The sequence below is a fragment of the Armigeres subalbatus genome, chromosome 2, assembly GCF_024139115.2.
Source record: "Armigeres subalbatus isolate Guangzhou_Male chromosome 2, GZ_Asu_2, whole genome shotgun sequence".
Lineage (NCBI taxonomy): Eukaryota > Metazoa > Arthropoda > Insecta > Diptera > Culicidae > Armigeres > Armigeres subalbatus.
In genome coordinates, this window is record NC_085140.1 from 261,697,297 (window position 1) to 261,718,463 (window position 21,167).

General features: G+C 42.1%; 3 protein-coding genes across 3 annotated transcripts; 1 reads left to right on the forward strand and 2 right to left on the reverse strand.

Moving 5' to 3' along the window:
• The first annotated feature begins 5,790 nt into the window (after window positions 1-5,790).
• LOC134212161 (uncharacterized) lies at window positions 5,791-7,126 on the forward strand. Its single transcript, XM_062689774.1, has 3 exons — window positions 5,791-6,318; window positions 6,377-6,717; window positions 6,780-7,126. Exons 1-3 carry the CDS (start codon window positions 5,825-5,827, stop codon window positions 6,935-6,937), a joined length of 993 nt encoding a protein of 330 aa, XP_062545758.1. The 5' UTR covers window positions 5,791-5,824; the 3' UTR covers window positions 6,938-7,126.
• On the reverse strand, window positions 6,944-20,876 carry LOC134212160 (isocitrate dehydrogenase [NAD] subunit beta, mitochondrial). Its single transcript, XM_062689773.1, has 5 exons — window positions 20,688-20,876; window positions 20,491-20,538; window positions 19,476-20,054; window positions 19,204-19,413; window positions 6,944-7,496 (listed from the first exon to the last, which is right to left on the reverse strand). The coding sequence occupies exons 1-5, from the start codon at window positions 20,727-20,729 to the stop codon at window positions 7,266-7,268; spliced, it is 1,110 nt and encodes a 369-aa protein (XP_062545757.1). The 5' UTR covers window positions 20,730-20,876; the 3' UTR covers window positions 6,944-7,265.
• LOC134216015 (uncharacterized protein K02A2.6-like) lies at window positions 13,263-15,544 on the reverse strand. Its single transcript, XM_062695055.1, has one exon. The coding sequence runs from the start codon at window positions 14,985-14,987 to the stop codon at window positions 13,263-13,265; it is 1,725 nt and encodes a 574-aa protein (XP_062551039.1). The 5' UTR covers window positions 14,988-15,544.
• Window positions 20,877-21,167: the final 291 nt, after the last annotated feature.

Consider the following 21,167-nt stretch of genomic DNA (forward strand, 5'->3'; position numbering starts at 1 on the left):
TTTGTAAATTTGACAGTTTTGATGGAGGGTTGTCAGGAAAAAATATTTATTACGTAGATATCATAAAAAGGGGATCAAGTCTCCCCAAATTTTAAAATTGCACGTGCTGTCAAATTCAATAACAAAAATCGTTCACGTATACGCACAGCAATTCGAAAATTCCGCGTATTTTGAAGGAAAAATATTTAAAAAACCTGAGGACATCTTTCTAATTTTATAAAGCAAGTTCTTGGGGAAGGATCAATTTCCCCCGAATATTTTAAAAGTCGATTTTTGACAGCACTCCAAAAAATCGATTGTGTATCAATAACAACAATAATTTAAGGACTGTCATACATCAGCAAAGTTAAATACTATATTTCTTAGAGAGTCTGTGTGGAAATTGCGTATGTTTATTCATTTTTGGCTGTGATACATCGGAAATCAGAAAAGGGGATCAAGTCTACCCAGTCTCCCCTATAGTAATAGTCAAGCATTCGTTGTACATATGATTAATATGGCGTGAAGAAATGTTGTAGAATTTAAAAAGAAAACGAATGTTAAGACCAAGTGCCACTGGATGACTCCAAACGGGCCAGTATAATGTGGGGTAGTCAGGGTTTAACTGAGTTAGCTAATAGTATAACTTATTTTGCCACGCAAGAAATTCCGGATATGTAATTTGTTTCTACGAATCAAATTCCTAAAAGTTAGGTTTTCAGCATTCCTTAGCGCAAGAGAGGGTTTAAACTCTGCGTTACATTGCATTTTTTTCCCCGATTCGGTGCGTTATCATGAGTCATCAGCACTCATGGAACACATTGTTTAACGCGAATGTCAGCCGGGATCGCTCAAAGTGTAAGATTTAGTGTAATTATTTTTATTTTTTAGGCATCAAATGTTAGGAGCATGTTTTCAGCGTCACACAGCCCAGGAGAGGGTGTAAGCTCTGCGTTGTAATGGTATATAGTGTAGGCCGTCCTCGATTGGGGTCCTGTGGGTCGCATGTAGTGGCTGTGCTCGGGGCAGTTGTGTGTTGAAAGCGGTTTCGAGGCAGTTGGGATTGAGTTTTAATATAAACAGATGTAGGATTGAACAAGTTATAACCTTCAGAGTTCATATTGTGAAGACTATTGACAGCCAAAGGGCTGCAAAATGGTGGGTTGACATCAAGGAAGGAGCGCCCAACAGAGCTCTGGTCCCCACAAGTCCCTATCTCACGCTTCCACGGGTCGTCCGATGACAAAAGACCCCCAGCTAAGGGTTGTGTACTTAGCTGGTAGTGCAGCCTGGGCACTGTTGTCCTTCTGACATCAGCTAGAGTGAGAAGGTACGCCTCGAGCGTCTGTTCACCAGGAGGTGCGGCTCAAACAACGTCTGCCTGGTACCCAGCGGCTGATTAACGAAATGCTGTATCGCGTCAGCTATACCTAAGGTGGCAGCCCCATCATCGCGATGTAGGTAACGCGACCCCGGTAAGGTAGCTTACTGAAGCCTCTCAAATACCACGAAAAATGGAGATAGAAGAAAAAGAGAACGTTATTTTTAGCAACCGACCCGGCAACGAAATAAGGACTATGATTGGAAACTCGGTACCTGGAATGTCAGGACCCTAAATGAACCTGGACGAGTGAGCCTTCTGGCTCGTGAACTGCAGAAGGTTGGAGTGAACGTGGCTGCTATTCAAGAAGTCCGATGGCCTAGATCCGGAGAACGTGAATTCCGAGCCGTGGACCCCACGACCAACACTGCATTCAAGTATAACATCTATCACAGCGGCGGTGAAAAAGCAGAGCATGGAGTTGGTTTCGTAGTGATGGGCAAGCAGATGAAGCGAGTGATGCGGTGGAAACCCATCAGCGAACGAATCTGTGTGTTGAGGATACGGGACAAATTCTTCAATTACAGCCTAATCAACGTTTACGCACCGACAAACGATAAATCCGACGACGTGAAAGACACGTTTTATGAATGTCTTGATAAAGCCTATGGAGAGTGCCCAAAGCATGACGTGAAAATTGTTATCGGAGACGCTAACGCTCAGGTCGGTAGAGAGGACTTTTCCCGTCCCATAAATGGTAAGGGAGAGGCTTCACTCCGCTACCAATGCCAACGGCCTACGGCTAGTAGATTTTGCTGCTGCCAGAGGGATGACCATCAGTAGCACCTAATTTGCACGAAAGAACATCCGAAAGCACACCTGGAGACACCCAAATGGTGAAACTTGCAACCAGATAGACCATGTTCTGGTGGATGGGCGCCATTTCTCGGATGTTATCGATTTGCGGACATTCAGAGGTCCGAACATTGACTCTGATCACTACCTCGTTGTCAGTAAAATTCGATCACGGTTGTCAACTGTATCGAATGAAAGATCACAGCGAACGATGCGTTACAATATCCAGCGATTGTCGGCGGAAGGAGTATCGGCTGAGTACCGCCAGAAGCTCGACGAACGGATAAGTGCAATCAACGTTAGCGACAACATCAACGATCTATGGGAGTCGATCCATGGAGCGGTGAGCGCAACAGCACGAGAAGTGGTAGGCACTGCACAGAGGCGACCCAGGACGGGTTGGTTCGATGTGGAGTGTCAGAGAGTGACAGACGAGAAGAACGTTACCAGAAGCCGGATGTTGGTGTCAAGTACCCGATCTAATAGAGATCGGTACAAGGAAGCAAGAGCAGCCGAAAAACGAACCCACCGCAGGAAGAAAAAAGAGTACGAAGAACAAGTTATAAGTGAGGCGCAGGAAAAAATGGAGCAGAACGATATGCGGAGGTTTTATGAGTCTGTCAATGGCGTGCGGAGAAAGACAGCGCCATCTCCCGTCATGTGCAACGACCAACAAGGGAATTTGCTGACAGATAAAACTGAAGTGGCTGCCAGGTGGAAGCAACACTTCGAGACTTTGTTGAATTGTGGAAGCATCGGTGAATAGAATAAATATTAGCGACGATGGACAAGCTGTGGCGTCGCCAACACTAGATGAGGTTAAAAAAGTTGTAAAAGAACTGAAATACAATAAGGCTGCGGGGAAGGACCAGCTCCCGGCTGAACTTCTCAAACATGGCAGTGAGCAGCTTTATGAAGTTCTGCACCATATTATGTCGAAAATATGGGAAGACGAGGAAATGCCTACTAGCTGGTTGAACGGCCTCATTTGCCCTCCCTTTAAGAAAGGGCACAGACTGGAGTGCGTCAATTACCGAGGAATAACCCTCCTTAATTCGGCGTACAAAATTATGTCCCGTATTCTGTTCAACAGATTGAGACCGCTTGAAGAGTCCTTCGTCGGCGAATACCAAGCAGGTTTTCGTGAGGGCCGATCAACGACGGATCAAATGTTTACCCTGAGACAAATCCTTGATAAATTCCGGGAGTACAACTTTGCAGACACATCATCTGTTTATTGATTTCAAGGCGGCGTACGATTCAGTGAAACGGAATGAATTATGGCAAACTATGCTTGAACATGGTTTTCCGGCGAAACTGATACGGCTGATTCGTATAACGTTGGACGGATCGAAATCAAGTGTAAGGGTTGCGGATGAAATATCGACGTTATTTGTTACCTTAGATGGATTGAAGCAGGGTGATGCACTCTCGAACCTACTGTTCAATATAGCGCTCGAGGGAGCGATTAGGAGAGCTGGTGTGCAAAGAAGCGATACCATCATCACAAAATCGCGCATGCTCTTGGGATTTGCGGACGATATCGATATTATCGGATTTGATCGCCGTGCCGTGGAAGAGGCTTTTGCGCCTTTAAGAGGGAGACAGCGAGGATTGGACTCACGATCAATACCAGCAAAACGAAGTACATGGTCGCTGGCAATCAACGTGGGTTCATTAGTGGTGGTGGTAGCGAAATAGTGCTGGATGGTGAAAAATTTGAAGTGGTAGAAGAATTTGAGTATCTTGGAACATTAGTGACGTGCGATAATGATGTTACCCGCGAGGTGAAAAGGCGTATTGCAGCTGCAAATAGGGCTTATTACGGACTTCGTAACCAGCTTAAGTCCCGTAGTCTGCAAACGAAAACAAAACTCGCGCTGTATACTACTCTGATTCTTCCGGTGGCTTTATATGGCCATGAGACATGGACGTTAAAGGAGGCTGATCGGAGAGCTCTCGGAGTGTTTGAGCGTAAGGTGCTGCGGACAATACTCGGCGGTAATCAGGAGAACGGTATCTGGCGGCGTCGCATGAATCACGAATTGTACCAGGTGTATAAAGGGCTGGATATTATTAAGCTTATACAACACGGCAGACTACGGTGGGCTGGTCACGTTGTTCGTATGCCGGAAGAACGTCAAGCGAAGATACTATTTAGTAGAGAAACCGGAAGAGGCCGCAGGCTTCGTGGAAGGCCGCGTACACGATGGCTTTTTGCAGTTGAAGAGGACCTGAGGGCGCTCAATGTTCAGGGCGACTGGAAGCGATTGGCCCAGGATCGAGTCCAGTGGAGAAGGTTACTCCATTCGGCGTAGGTTCATCGAAGAGCTGTAGCCCATCAAGTATCAAGTAAGTATTGACAGCCAAAGCGTTGAGGATAATCTTTTAGTTAGGAACTGAAATCATTTATCCGATTTGGAATCCTAGATTGAATAGTAGGTATATATGGACAATAATAGTAACTATATACAGTTATCGCTTTATTAAGTATTGAGGATATGTTTTTAGTTAAGTTAAATAGCAGATATGCATGTATGATAACCATTAATAAGGCAGAATTATAAGAACTGAATTTTTGTCTTTGTAGTAAGATTAATTACTTACTAATGTTTTGCGGGCTGGCGAGTGAAAGCGGCCCAATTCTTTTATCTACCTCTTTCCAGACGACCAATGATGAAGAAGACTTCAAGACTTCAAGAAAATCTCATAGTTCCGGTATCAGCAGTGGTATTCATAACTAATACTACCTACAACCACCGTCAATACAGGAAGTCTGTGTTCACAACGAGATTACTTCAAGGACAATCCCAACATCCTCTGTGAATTGCAGATAAGTATTGCGTTTATATTTTAATTGCACTGAGCTCGTTCTAATCTGATCGGTGAATGAATTGACTTGCCACATATTTAGATACATCGTGAATAATCAATATCATTAGTAAATTTAAATAACACCGGACGTGTTGCCCGGTAGACGTATCGCTCAGCGGTATTTAAATACAACGCAGATAGGCTATGGTCAGAGGGTGCGTTGATATTACAAGATTACAAGATTACATCTTGCCCCGTCATACCGTCGATAGATAGATGAAACCCAGGGCAGCATATTGTCGGTTTTTATTTAATAAGGATAAAACGGAAATCTGCAATCAGAACCTGAGAGAGGTAACTTAGGTAGTGTATGGATGACCGTCTCACCCGATCGATCCACTAAAACCAGAAATGAAGCGTTACATCAGAGAAAGACTATCGAGAATACTCCCACATCAAAATTTGAAACATAGGTATGCATCAGTTGCTAAATCAATTTATCGGATAGTACAGGGGGCCCCTGAGCTCAACCGCGGTGTTTATTATTATCAAGGTGAGCTTAGTGTCTACAAGTAGCATGGCATTTCGCTCAATGTCACATGGTGTGCAATCACTCCACGTGCTTCTTTCTGGAATATGAGGCGTATGCGTAGAAATATGCGCACGTTGCGCGTGCAGAAAGAGAAGAAACATGGTCTTTGAAAATGTAATTTTCCAACAAATGGAATTGAAATCTCGTTTTAAGTTTCCTAAAACAAACAAAAACCTTAATAAACTCCTTCATGATTCTTGTTGTTATAACTTTTTTTTTTCGTAATATAAAGATCGCAGTTAGCCAGACAAGTCAAACTGCAGATGAAAAACAAGAAAAAATCATTGAAACACGTCAAAACGTCAAAACTGAAACCGGAAATGTGTGACGAAACTAAAAATTCATTAAAAATTCCAAATTTCAGTAACTTTCGCAAGTCTTTCCTCTACACACCATGTAACTGCCCATTGGTCAATTGCGATTTTTCTGGCCAAAAGAAGCCAAGCACTGTCCGCAAATACCGAACCTCCCGGCGCATTGGCAAGCTGGCTAAGCCGAAATGTCGTGGCGCCAAGTTCCACCATCGGCCGGTATCACAGTACGGTAGGACAATCCAGCTGCTCCGTGCCTATCAGGAACCGTACGCATCGACAAGGATCCAGCAATTAGCCCTTCCGAAGGTACGGAAACTGATTGCTGCTCGAGACGCGTACCGCCGATTCATCAATCGGTGCTGGTACGACAGGTTTGGCAAACGCATCAAACGGAGCATGTTTACGGTGTACAGTCGATTGGCGAACGTTCAATTACCATCAGAGTAAGTTATGGACTTTGTTACCCTCAACAATCTTGAGCATGTGAAAATATTTTTCCAGTTATAAAATGGTAAAAATGACCCCGGAACAATGGAAGCAGCACCAGCAATGGCTGTCCAAGAACGCGCAGCCGAAGGCAGTACATAAGCCTAAATTTAAAGCACACAAAAAGATGCCCATAATTGAATTGCTGGACCGGATTCTGAGTCTATCCACCCCCCGATGGGAAAATAAAAAGTACACAGGACCTGAAAAACTCGTAGCGGTAAAACCGGGTGCATTGAAAGCGACGGCCAGCAATCGTTTGAGAGAACTTTGTGTGCCGAAGGAGAGACACAGACGAACCAAAGGCCCTATCAAGGAAGACCTGGCGATCCCAGAAAATGTCCTAAAAGCTGTCGGTACGTTCGGTTTGATAATTTAAGCGCTGGGTTTCTCTGTAACTTCTTGTATTATCTTGCAGCTTCACAGCGAGTTCTTGATCTTGCTAAACCTAAAATTTATCGAAACGTGAAAAACGAATACCGAGAGAACCCTTTCACGGTGGACCCTCGTGCGCTAAAGGCCAAAGCAAGCGATCGCGTTTTGGAACTAGCTAAACCGAAGAAGGTGAAAAAATAGACCGCATTTGCTTCGAAACTTTAGTTTTATTTTCTATTACGAATACGAATCCAACGGCAACATCCTTGCTAGATGGGAACATGGAATAAAAAAAACTGTTTTTGATAATTTCGATTGGTTATTCGATTGTTGACTTTAGCAGAGAAATATTGAAATAAATATGTTTTTATTTTATTTGAAGAAAAAAAACTAAAAAATGGAGATTAAACCAAAAAATACAAATAAAATTGACTGGTTTGCACTTGATACAGTGCTAGTGTTTAATACAGATGCGTTGTAGGGTGTATTATTACAAACGCTGGTTTATGTAGCTGTAGCTTGCACCCTCCTATTGCAGATTATGAATGACGGCTTTGGTAAAATCGTCGGTAGTAGACTGACCGCCCAGATCTTTGGTGCGGACTTTGCCCGCCTTAAGTACGTTTTGCACGGCCTGGAAAATCATCTGGCTGTATGGTAGCAGGTTGACGTGACGTAACATCTTGGACGAACACAGCAGGATAGCTGTGGGATTGGCGATGTTTTTGCCGACACCCTCGGCGAAAGTGTGACGCGCACCCTGAAAAAAAGTAAAGAAAAAACAATGTTTATGATAGAGTCAGGGCTGGTAGCGATCAATGCTGCTCAAAATAGCATGGCTGGTAGCGATGAATGCCGTTCAAAATAGTGACTTTAGTGACCAACGATGACGAAAAAAGTGACCAAATAGTGACTTTCAATTGCAGAAAAAGTAACCAAATAGTAACTTTTGTATGAAGTTTTGAGTTATAGAGCAACAAATTGCAACAACAAATCAACAAAATTAGCATTGTTTCGGTATAATTTGTAGATTGCAAACACTAGTTATTGAAATCCTTATCTAGAATGAATAATGAAAAGGCAAAAACATCAAAAGCATGAGGATTACTGCTACTGGCCACGCCCATCTTGATCATAAGGGGGGAGAGGATGGAAGCAAGAGGCCAGTGATTGCGACGCTCTCATAAGTACCTCGGAGTTAGATATAGAGGATGGTAATTGTTGGATCAGCCAGAATCTAGCAGTGTTGTAGCTCATATTACGTAACACACCACCCGGCGTCATGGGAACGGATAGTTAGTTACAAGTTGTGTCACAAAATTATGTTGATAATTGCAACAACTTTTTTTTGTTTAATATGAGCTCAAAGTTTTGTGTACAACAGCTAAAGAATGATGTAAAATGATCTAACTGATTCCTAGACGGTGAACTATTTGGACTCACAAATCTTATAAATCTTTGGTAGGACCATTTGTGAAATATAAAATAATTAAAATAATGCCTGAAAAATTTACAACAGGCAATGCAAAAATAGTGACTTTAGTGACCATTTTTTAGAAAATAGTGACTTTAGTGACTTTTGGATGCAAATAGTGACTTTTTAGTGACTAGGCTCAAAATAGTGACCAAGTCACTTAAAAGTGACTCGCTACCAGGCCTGAAATAGTGACTTTAGTGACCAACGTTGTCGAAAAAAGAGACCAAATAGTGACCTTCATTTGCAGAAAAAGTGACCGAATAGTGACTTTCAAGATCTCAAAACTCATGTACGATTTGAATCAAGGTAAAATCTTGCATTATTCGAATCATCCAACTAACTCACCTCAGGATGTTTTGTATTTTCGCCTTGATTGATTTTCCGGCAAATGAGAGAACCGAAAGGATTATGCATGAAAAACTCAAGCTTCTTTAAAACGAGTTTACTCGCGCGTGAGAACTTGATGAATAAGATTTGGAATGGTTTTACCAGTAACACTCAAAATTTAGTTTCATTTGAAGTTAAGAACTAGCCAGTGAGTCAAAAATGGTTACACGGTATTGTTGGAACACCAGATAGTGTGGGACACCTCGGTGTTGATAAAAGATAGCTGGGAAGCAGGTGCCCGGCGGAATTCATTAGAAGGTTGGACCCTATTAATATTTTGGTTTTACACTGGTTTCATAACACTCTTGAAGGGTAAAATGTGATCTTCAAGAGCGTTATAAAACATAAAATGTTACTTGGGGAATGTTCGGTTGGTTGCTGGCTGGTTAGCAGGAATCCAGAAGGATGAATGCACGTAGCTGGTGAGCAGAACATCGAGACGCGTTGTGTATGCATTGGAGTCGGGCCACTTGTACAGGCGCATGTGCTAGAAAAGTTGGCGTGCAAACTTCGGAGTAAAGACCATTTGTACGAGCAATGGAAATATACCAGGGATTGTTTTGCAAGGAGGAGGCTCAGCCTCAGCGTTAGAAGGAGCAAAAAGTGTCGCGAGGCGACCTTAGGGTGGAGTGTTGGAATACCAGATTGTGTGGGACTCCTCGATTTTGATGGAAGATAGCTAGGAAACAGGGTCCGGCTAGTTGTACTTGCTTTTGGGTAGATATATGGAAGATTGTTATTGATATATTGTATATACCCGTTGATTGAAAGAAAAGAACTGAAGCTGCTGGCCGTGGAGCAGAGGGAACTTCAGTATTGTTTTGTCTTTGTGAGGGGGTTTTAATTTAAACAACAGTTTTGCAACAAGTTCTACATTATTGTGGGGAACAATGTTTTGTATGACTTCGAACTTTTTCCTACAATCTCTGTATGTGAAAATGCCTGTTTATGATTGAAAATCATGTAATAATTCAAGCTCTATCTGGTAAAAGGGCGAATGTCGCAAGAGAGAATTCTCTTCATCGGCTTCCCCTCTTTTGAATAAAAGTGACAAGCAGGGGATTTCTTTGCAGTTTATCACCTCAGAACGCAAGTTGGCATTGTTTTCTATCGTTCGGAGGTGATAAACAACAAAGAAATCTGCTGCTTGTCACTTTTATATGAAAGAGGGAAGTCGACGAAGAGAATCCTCTCTTGCGACATTCGCCCTTATTCTAGATAGAGCTTGAATTGCTAGATATAGATTTTTTTCCAAAATATAATCGAAATTAGATTCATCTGTTCATTTGAAAAACTTTAAAAAATAAAAAAAATATTTCCTTTCAAAAAAAAGACTGTTTCTAGAACTAGCACTGCTGCATCATAAAATATAGGGGAACTGTTCCGTTTTCCATCTCACTGAACATATATTCATCTCATCGCAAAACAAAGAAATACAGCACCAATCTCGTCACTTCTTTTTGCTAACACGCGTGCTCAATGGTGAAAAAACCACAAAAATAAGAAACAAACCAAATTCCTTTTAATTGCTTTGTTTTTGATGGGATGGAAATAGGAGCTATGGGATGAAGTGTCGAACCGTTCCCCTATTATGAACATTAACGGACAAATAAACAACGATCGTAGTAACAAATTTAAATATATTTTTGAGATTAAAGACTCGACGTAAGATGTATAGAAAAACTTTGAAGCTCCTCTATGAAATCAGGGGTTTTTCATACCTACACGCAGAGAAAATCTACCTTTTTGAACTAAAAAATAAAATTATTGAAATATTTTTTAAACTCAAATATTTTATCTTTAAAATCAAAACTGAAAAATATTTAATTCAAAAATTTCAATTGTTGTTTCTACTACAATCCAGTATAAATAATAGAGTATATTATAATCAAGTTTGTAAAGTAAATATTTGAAACAATTACAAATATAATTATTGTGGTTTTATTTTCCACACGACGCCTAATCAAAAATTAAAATAATTGATAATCACAAGAAATTTAATATAACATTTAAAATAAATTTTTGATTACAATATTTTTTTTTTAATTTAAGAAAAATATTGTTGAAAGCAAAAATATTTCTTTTTGGTTTAAAAATATTTTTTGTACAAACAAAAAAATATATTGTAAATTCAACAATTTTTATTTTGAGTGCTGTTTTGGAACATTGTAGAAACAACAATATTTTTTGTCTAATCAAATCTGTTTTTTTGTTGAATTCAACAAATAAAATTATTAGCCGGGGAACAATAATTATTTTTGTTGTTTTTATACATAATATCATTGAGTTTAAAAAACATTTCTCTGCGTGTAATCTAAGAATTTTAGTTAACAATAATTTCTAAATGACAATCTTAAATGTGTTTAATTTGCATCGGGATTACATTAATTCACAATTAACCATAGCACAGATTGCCAGAGGCCAAAGAATCATTTTTAAATCCAAATAGTTTGTTTAGGCTTCCAAAATTCCTTAAAAAGAAGTTTCTTCGGAGTATCAAACGGTAGTTCAAATTCAAAATTTCAAAATATTTAAAATTTCACTGTTATTTTATTTATCATCATAATATATTTGGTGGAAACTTCAATAAGCGATCGCACCAGAAAATTCATGTAGAATTAAAAAGATTCAATTTCAATAGTTCAATTGATTATGGAGTTTAATAGTTTTTTTTTCAATAATATTAAAAAATCAATTAGGCTTTTGGAATTAGTTTGGATTCACGATCGCATTCTGCTTAACTCACAGTACATTCATGATTAGTGACATAGAATCTGTACATTAAATTATTGAAAATCTAATAACTGAGGCTTAAAAGCTGGATTAGTAGAAAATTAAAGACAAGAAGAAGCTAAGATCGACTTTCGGGATAACAAGCCTAGAGAGTTTATTTTTTATACATCCATCAGTTTTACTATAAAGCAACTTTATCGACGAGTACACAAAGCGTTACATTATATGAAATTTCTTTCCCATGCTAGGATCCTACCTTTGTGACTTGAAAATAGTGACTTTTTATGAGAAAAAGTAGAGTTTCTGAAGGTGAAATTCTCTAAGCAGCAATAATCCAGGTAGACTGAGGTTCTCTAAAATTCTTTCGAGGTAATTTTACAGAATGTCTGGAGACGGAAAACCCCAGAATTCTTGGAGTGTGAGTTTCCCAGAATTTATGGAGCGGTTCCCACAATTTCGTTTAGCAAACGAAAAATTGAGTTTCGTACTCAACGGGTGGAGCACATTTTACGGATTTCCGACATATTTTTATTTTTTCGAGAACCTTTTTGGTATAATGAAAAAATAAATTATACAATGGCAGTTGGTGAATAATGTTTTGCAAATCCCATTTCTAAAGGCAAATCTACTGTTTTGTCGTATTCCGAAAAAATGCATACTTCTAAAGATGGAATCATATTCATACTCAAAAATCCGTTGTGCCGTATTTGACGCATCTTTCCAACGATTATATCAAATGGTCGTTATGCAAAATGGCCCTCTTCCAGTACGACTTTTTTTTACGGAGATTTGACGTATTTTGGGTTGTTTTCATTGGACCTGCCAATTTTTTTCGGATGTTCTTGGCCGTCCAAACTGTTCTGGAATACATTTCCTCAAATGTATCAAGAATTTTGTCTAGAAACAAAATGTCCTAAGCTGAGATATATGTCCAAAAATATCTATGTGATCATAAGACATAAATTGATCGAGTTTTGAATAAACGCGAACTATTTCAGGGTCTCCAAAACGCCCTTGAGTTCAAAACATGTGATCTACCCGATACGCCAAGCCCTGCACGATGTATTCTTGCATCGTTGAGCATCCCAGCAGGTCCATTGAGCCGATAGAATTTCGCTCATTTCTTTTACAAGCTACTACATGCCTTTTCGGTTCTCCAAAACGTCCTGGAGTTCCGAACATGCGATGTACCCGATCAACCAAGTCCTGAATAATATATCCGTACATCACTAAACATCCCAGCAGTTCCATCGAGCTGATAGGATTTCACTCAATTCTTTTACAAGCTACAATGGACCCTCCATGAGTCAATGTTCCAAGACTCGATATCAACTCGTGTAAACTAATGATGCCATACTAACATATTTTCTCGGTCACTTTGATAGTCCTTTCAAACTACGATTCAAGAACTATATGTTCCGCATATCTCGATATGTATTACATCGACTGTATTCTATCTCGAAGGTTGACTTATTACACACCCATTTGAGTTCTTCAAAAACTCCTGGATCTCAGATTACTTATGACAATATTAGATATGACATTCCAGTAGGTCCATTTAGCTTATACGACTTCAATCATCAATCAATCATCTCGACACAAACACCTCCTTAGTTATTGTGCATATGGTGACATGTCTTAATCATAAATCAAGATAATTTCGAGGACCTTAGACATCTTTTGTTTATGGAATGTTACGATGTGAGGATAGTCGAGAGAGATAACGTAACAACAATTAACTTTATTTGGTACTCATAATTACATTAATTAACGAACATATAAAAATGTGCAACCGGCGTGTTCTGAAGTTGAAGCCTCGCTTCTTGACGTGACGTGCATCAGCATCCGGTTGAGTGTCAACTGTCAGTTGGCTTTCAGGTGACAGCCGTTGAGAAAGGCGAATAGGGTGGTACTCCAACACCTCCCCTTTTAGTAGAGTTGATACGGTTCGTAACGGATAGGTGCATTTCGCTGTCTTGATGACCGACGCAGAAGCGCTTCATTAGGGTCGACTGGTCTAGTCGGAACTCGTGCTCGGCGTTGTTGGTTCGTTGGCTCAAAAAGCTCCTGCAGAAATTCCCGTTGCATTTCAGAGAAACCTTCGGGTTCAGCTTGTGGAGGTTCTATTGTAGCAGCGACCGTTGATCCATTTGACTGGTTTAGACCCCAAGCTCCTAACAAGAGGTCCAATGGAATATTTGGTTCAGTGTGGCCTGGTGCCACGTTGTCGTCATTGTAACGTTTTCGCAGTTGGTTACTGTGTGAGCGGATAAGACGTTGCTGCTCTGGAAGCCATACGTTGTACATAACTCTGCCTATACATTCTACGATTTCACCTTCGCACCAGGTCCAGTTGTTGCCATGGTGTACTTGGGCATACACCTTGTCTTGCACTTCAAGGGTCTTGTCTTTTGCACCATGTTTCTTGTTGAACTGGCGATCTTGGTTGCTGTTAGTTGCATTGGAAAACTTGCTCGGTGGTCGAAGAAGTTCCAAAGACGTGCGCATCGGACGACCGATCAGAATTTCAGCAGGTGATTTTCCACCAGGTGTACTCTTACAGGGCGTTGATCGGTAGCAGGAGAGAAAAATGTCGAGTGCTTCATCTAAGTCTCCCGCTTGGATTTTCTTCACGGTTCTCTTGAACGTATCAACAAAGCGCTCCGCCTGTCCATTGCTCTGAGGATGAAACGGCGCTGTTTTGAGGTGCATGATCCCATTTGTCTCACAGAATCCTTCGAAAGCGTCGCTTGTTAGTTGCGCTCCGTTATCGGTCACTAAAACTTCCGGCATTCCAAATCTACCGAAAATTTTTCGAAGGCTGGCAATCGTTGCGGCGGTGGTAATACGCTTGGTTGGAATCACTTCCGGCCATTTAGAAAAAGAATCAACCACAAGCAGAAAGTACGTGTCGTTTAGAGGGCCCGAAAAATCCACGTGTACTCTTTGCCATGGTTTCTCGGGGATTGGCCACGATTGGAGCTTGGTTTTGGGGTCGGATTTCGCAACCGAGGCACATTGCTGGCAAGTGCGTACAAGGTCGGTGATTTGCTCATCTATGTTGGGCCAGTAAACATAACTGCGTGCTAATGACCGCATACGATCAATTCCAGGATGTCCTCTATGGAGCTGCTGGATGACCTTCTGCTGCAACGTTTTCGGTACCACAACTCTGTTAATGTACATTAGTACGTCCCGAGCACAGTAGAGCGATTCTCGGCGCAGAAAGAACTGATGAGCCTCCGGAGTTCCAGAGAGAGATTTTACGTCTATTGGCCATCCGTGTTGCATGAACTTCATAACTTCTTGTAGTGTCCGATCCTGACGGGTCTCAGCGGCAATCATTTTATATGATACCGGAAGTTGCTCGATGGATTGACATACAATGTTACAGATGACTGTTTCAACTTCAATGGACGCAATAATGAAGTCCTCGTCTGGCTTAACATGTGAATTCAATAGACGTGAGAGGATGTCAGCGTGGCCGAAGTGATCTGTTGATATGTACTCTATACGGAAATCATATAGAAGCATTGTGAGAGCCCACCTTTGAAGGCGATTCGCTGTGTACGGAGGTATACCACGCTTTGACCCGAAAATCGCTAATAGTGGTTTGTGGTCGGTCTGGAGAACAAAGTGCCTTCCGTAGATCATCCGATGAAACTTTGTGACCGCATACACCAACCCCAGAGCTTCCTTTTCTATTTGACTGTAGCGGAATTCGGCTGGTGTTAGACTTCGGGATGCATGATAGATGGCTTTCTCTTGTCCGTCTGGGAATCGATGAGCAATGCGGGCTCCAATGCCCACATTCGACGCATCTGCAGATACAACAATTTCAAGGCGAGGATTGTAGTGCGTCAACAACAGCGGTGATTGGAGAATTTCCTTGAAGCGATCAAAAGAGCGCTGGCAAGCATCCGACCAACGGAAGGTGGAACCCTCTTTTAGCAGTTCATCAAGCGGTTGGCGTAGTGTGTACGCATTTCTCGAATGTACCTTCCATAATAATTTATCGCACCTAAATACGATCGGAGTGTGGATACATCGTGAGGCGGAGGCATGTTTATGATTGCTTTCACCTTATTTGGGTCCGGGCGTGTGCCTTCAGAATCCAGAAGTTGGCCCAAATACTTCACCTGAAAAAGCGACACTTTTCAAGCTTCACCGTGAAGCCATATTCTTGCAAACGCTGTAGGACAAGGTACAAATTCCGCTTGTGTTCTTCGGCATTCCGGCCGCTGACCAAAATATCGTCGAGATATGGGCTTGTACCTGGGATACCGCTCAGCATGGTATCCATAATCTGCTGGAACGCTCCAGGTGCAGTCTTCACACCGGGAGACAGACGGTTGAAGCGGTATAGACCCTTGTGGGTGTTGATTGTAACCAGTTTTTTGCTTTCCTCATCGACCTCAACTTGCAAATACGCATCTGATAGGTCGATATGACTGAATACCGTGCATTGCGCCATGCGATTGAAGATGTCATCCGGAAGTGGTAATGGGTAGCTGTTCGATTCAAGAGCGTTGTTCAATCCGGTGGAAAAGTCCGCGCAGATACGAACAGATCGATCCGGCTTGCGGACCACGACAATTGGAGCTGCCCAATCTGCATAGGCTACCGGCACCTACCGGTGTGATGATGCCTGAGTCTTCCAGTCGCTTCAATTCGTCCTCAACTACTGCCTCCATGTTGTACGATACAGGCCGCTTCGGTTTGAATATCGGCTGAGCGTCCGGCTTGAGCGTGAGATGCACTTGCTTTTTTGTGCAAAGTCCCATACGGTTGGTGAACACGTCAGGAAACTTCTCTTTCAGTTCGAGTACCTGCTGATCTGGTTGTGGACTGCTGACCAGCTTTCAAAACGATGAGAAAGGAATGTCCCAGAGCCCAAACTCATCCATGAGGTCTGAGCCTAAAACATTTAGGGAAAAGTCAGCTGAACATACGTAACATTTACCTTCCTTCTGAGTTCCGTTAATGGTATACGATGCTCGAAACATGGCAGCGATGCCCAATTTTTCGCCGGAAGCTGTTTGAACTTTGCAGTCCGGTGGAGATGTTTTAGGTGCTCCGACATTGATCCAATTTTGTTTCGAAATGATGGTTATGTCGGAGCCCGAGTCCAGCTGCAGTTCAACTGGAACTCCGTTGATAGCCGTCTCCACGTATCGCCGGCTGCGATTCACCTTCTTAACTGTCACAATCTTTGATGCGTACTTCTTATAACTTTGCTGCTTTTTTCTGTACCTAGATTTGGTTGTGAAACAGGAACAGTAGCCATCCTTATGGCCAGTCCGACCACATTCATGGCATCTATGGTTCTTGAAAGTGCACTGACTGGAAAAATGCATGCCGCCGCATGACCAAGACGGTGTTTTAGAAGTGTCGGATTTCTTGCCACCAAACTTTTCCTTCTTATGGTGCCTGCCATTAGGAGAATTCGCTCGAATAGCATGCGTTGCAGCAGCTCCGACGGTGGGGGAAGATTGACTACCGATAAGAACGGTGTCTTTCTTCAAGTTGATCAAACTTTTGCACTCCTCCACTACTTTTTCCAGGGTGATATCCTGCGTTTCGTTGATTTTCGAAAGCAGGCGCATCCGTATGTCAGAATCTTTGGGTGAACGTAAACCACACACGAAAATAAGGCATTTGAATTGGTCTTCTTTGAGCTCCTGCAGCTTGAAGTCAACACAAGCTCGGTTGACTTTGCAGGAGTAGGAGATAAAATCTTCGTTTTCGTCTTTCGCCGTATGCAGGCACTGATATCGAAACAGGACTACCAAAAATGGTTTTTAATTTGGCAACCTTTTCCTCGAAGGAATACTCCTTTGAAAGCTTCGGAAGAATGATTGAAGTGTACCTTTCATGTGCCGCGGGATTGAGTTTTCGAAGCAGCAGTCGTACTTTCGCGTCGTCGTCTAATTTGGAAGCATCCTTCTCGAAGAGGTCCGCATAACTGGAGAACCAAGCGTCGAAAGAGGATCCCTTCTCCAAATCGTAAGCGAATTCCGTGATATTACTCGCTAGGGAGTCCAATATTAGCTCGTTCCGACTGGTATTCTGGATATTCCCCTGGATGCTTGCCATTTGTTCTGCCATACGGGTCATCAACGAGTGTTGATTGCTGAGCAGCTGTAGGATAGTTTCCTTGAACGGCTGATCCCCAGTCGAACTTGCTGCACCGGGTGTAGGTCCAACCATGATGAAAACGACACTCGCGACGCGATTGTTTTGATACGATCGTTTTTTTTCCACGAAAAAAAAAACCCGCGCGACTTTTTACCGACTCGTCGCCACTTTGTTACGATGTGAGGATAGTCGAGAGAGATAACGTAACAACAATTAACTTTATTTGGTACTCATAATTACATTAATTAACGAACATATAAAAATGTGCAACCGGCGTGTTCTGAAGTTGTAGCCTCGCTTCTTGACGTGACGTGCATCAGCATCCGGTTGAGTGTCAACTGTCAGTTGGCTTTCGGATGACAGCCGTAGAGAAAGGCGAATAGGGTGGTACTCCAGCATGGAATTTAGGATCCTATGCTTTTAAAACTGGGTTTGGTGCATACTGGTGATGAGGACATTTGCAAAAGTCATGATTTATCTACTAAAATCTGTTCCCTGAACTCGCGAACGTTTTGGAGTACCTTAAGCATATCGTACTCGTAGGATTAGGTTTCCATTGTGCGCATATGCTGATTGAGCCAGGTCGGGTACCTACATATCGATATTGAGGACAATGCAAAAAGCCTTTGTTGATCGGGTTGAACTTGTTCGCGCCCAAATCGAACGTGATTGAATGTTTGTCCCAAGTTACCAATCCTAAAATTGATCACCTGAAATCTTGCATTCCATCCTACTAATTCCGAGCCGACTGTGGGTGTTTCGGTCCCCGTACTCTTCATACAAACGGCAATTGATAGCTGGCATACTTGGCCTGCGAAGTCATGTTAACGGAAGGTTCCATTATAAAATGGAAACCAGCAGCCTAAGGGAGGAAAAAGAAGAAGCCCATAAAAAATGCGTCGATTATGATGACGCTTTACCCGTCAAAATAACGGGAATACAAGACGCGCGCTGATTGGTTGGCAAATCAGGAAGCAGATATGACCCAAAATTTTGTATAATGTATAATATATTATAATAAATGTGCATTAGCATTTAGTTTTTTGTGAACTATCATGTGGAATAAATAGGTACATCATTGTTTCAAATCTAAACCTCTTTCTAATTTATAAACATGCCTAACCAAACAGCCTTTTTCAAGGCTTTAAAAAGGATATTTCTTAGTCGTTATCGTGCGGACTCGGCGGCCCTTCTGTCGAAGGGCACTGATACCACAACCCAAACCGAGTCAAATGGTGGCTCGTCCAGGCAAACCTTTGAGGAGAGGTTGCCGCTGTCGAGGCCAAAATTCCGACAGTTTTGGAGTACCTTGAACATCTTGTATTCAAGAATATTGGGTTTGCATGATGCGCATGTGCCTGTTGGACTTGCTTGATCTGGTAGATACCGTAGGCTGAACTCAAGAACGTTTTGGAGAACCTTGAGCATCACCGTCCCAATGATCAAAATGACTACAAAACATTTCAGGTTTATCTGCATGCTCTCAGAAGCGAATTCTCCCCAAGTTATCGGATATCTGGGTCTTCATGGTCAATCTTGACCTCCATTTTTTTCCCTGTTTAGCCGACATCCTGATGAACATTTTTGCTGAAGAAAGTGTGGACCTAGCTCTCTTCAATGATTTTCAAAGCCAATCCAATACGCTTAGCATAGATGACCCATCCATCCCAAAAGTGTTAACTAAATAAGGAAAAATATGCAATGCACTTCCACACAAATGATGCAAACTCACCGGCTCAAAAACTGCATGCTCGGAGGAGTACGAAGCGCCAGCGACAACACCAGCACCGCCTACCAACCCGGAGGCAATATTGTCGATGATGTTACCGTACAGATTCGGCGCAACCATGACGTCGAATTGGTTGGGGTTGCTTACTAGCTGCATCGTTGTATTATCAACAATCATCTTTTCGAATTGCGTACGAGGATAAAGTTTGGCGATCTGTAGAAAAAGTTGTCATGGTTGAAATTGAGTATAAAATAGGTACTTTCGCAATTGCTTACCTCTTCACACTTCCTCATGAACAAGCCATCACCCAACTTCATAATGTTGGCCTTGTGGACGCAGGTTACCTTCTTGCGGTTGTGCTTGGTGGCGTAGTCGAAGGCAAACTTGGCAATGCGAGCCGATTTCTGCGCGGTGATAATTTTCAAACATTCGATCACCCCGGGAACGGTTTCATGCTCGAGAGCAGAGAATTCACCCTCCGTTTGCTCACGGATGACGACGGTATCGATGCCCTTGTGCCGGGTGTTAACACCTTCCAAGCTAACCACATGTACAACGTTGGCATACAAATCCAGCTCGTTACGCAGCTTCATGTTCATCGTTTCAAGTTCACCGGTACGGCTGTAATCCGGAGTAGCGAGGATACCCTTAAGGCAAACTTTATTCTTACGGATGGACCGGACTACATCTTCCAGTGGTGAGCTTAGCACTGGGTTCACCTCGGAGAGGAAAAACGTCTCAAAGTCAACGGGAACGTCGGCGGCTTTAAATACCTCTTGCACCGAATACATCAGCTCAGGGCCAACACCATCTCCAGGGATCATAGTGCAAGTGATACGACCCTCCTTCGATTTCTATTCGCATGGGAATGAGAACAATGGATAGGTTTTTTGTTGAAAATTTTCAGAATTAAAAGCAGATTGGTGAAAAAATCCCATGCATATTTTGATTTCTGTACTTTTAACCCAGAGAAACAGACGACTCACTCAATACATGTTCCATCGTTCACCTGTTTTAAATACGAACCGTATTTCTCTGGTGGTGTTACATCAATGTGAAAGCTGGTCGCTTCTTTGCTTGAAGAAAGACTTGTTTATATTCGAATGCTTTTTCGGTGCACAGCAATTATGATTAGGGAAATGAAGAAATCTTCCAATTGTGAACGGACTGGGGTTTGAGCCCTACCTTAAAAGCATGTTGAGCATGATCTTGAGAATACGTCTCCTGCTCGATACGTCTGTTTGTCTATGGCTAAAAAAAATAGGACCGTCCATCCATAACAGTACTCACATTCGGGGTTTGGGCTGCTCCGGTGGAATGAATGCCACGGCAGGAAGCCTGAAAAAAGTAATTACACATCATTCAATCAGCTAAGTATAACCTCCGGAATAACCCCAAGGACACTTGATACAAGCGCGCAGTCAGAATGGTTACATAAACGTTTTCTGTGTCCAAATCTTTCTACTTGAAATCAAAACAAAACCTACCTGCACTAGGCTTCTTGCCACGTTCCGTGCTAGCAACGACATATTGAAGGCGTCTCAAACAGGATCTCTGGAGGATCACCGGACTAGACTCTTAAATCGTCGGAATCCAGCGGGTACAGAAAAACGCACAGCAGCTGATGATTTTTCGCACACCCCAGACCGCGGATAAAACGAACGAAGCAAAGCAAGAAGCAGAATAATTCTCGGGTACTTATTCAAAAGGACCTAAGTGATTTTGTAAACAAAGATTCAAACGTTGATTTCTCCAATATGATAGCTCTCTCACGCAAACCATTGACTCAAACAGATAGGGCGAGGTTTCGGCTACCTGTTCATGGTGTTGGTTTGTGTGGGAGCTTCATCAGATTGGACAAAATTTGATTTAATCAACGTATAAATCTTTGTTTACAAAATCACATACGTCCTTTTAAATAAGTACCCGAGAATTACACGGTGGGAAATGATTTATGGGAAATGTGA

What these genes read in the sequence shown, in the direction of transcription:
- LOC134212160 (XM_062689773.1), bottom strand. Translation starts at nt 20,729, where the DNA reads ATGTCGTTGCTAGCACGGAACGTGGCAAGAAGCCTAGTGCAG. An exon ending in TGGCAAGAAGCCTAGTGCAG is followed by an intron (nt 20,539 to 20,687) that starts GTAGGTTTTGTT and finishes TACTTTTTTCAG; the next exon opens with GCTTCCTGCCGTGGCATTCA. An exon ending in TCATGAGGAAGTGTGAAGAG is followed by an intron (nt 19,414 to 19,475) that starts GTAAGCAATTGC and finishes CTTTTTCTACAG; the next exon opens with ATCGCCAAACTTTATCCTCG.
- LOC134212161 (XM_062689774.1), top strand. Translation starts at nt 5,825, where the DNA reads ATGAAAAACAAGAAAAAATCATTGAAACACGTCAAAACGTCAAAACTG. An exon ending in AACGTTCAATTACCATCAGA is followed by an intron (nt 6,319 to 6,376) that starts GTAAGTTATGGA and finishes ATATTTTTCCAG; the next exon opens with TTATAAAATGGTAAAAATGA. An exon ending in AAATGTCCTAAAAGCTGTCG is followed by an intron (nt 6,718 to 6,779) that starts GTACGTTCGGTT and finishes ATTATCTTGCAG; the next exon opens with CTTCACAGCGAGTTCTTGAT.
- LOC134216015 (XM_062695055.1), bottom strand. Translation starts at nt 14,987, where the DNA reads ATGATCTACGGAAGGCACTTTGTTCTCCAGACCGACCACAAACCACTA.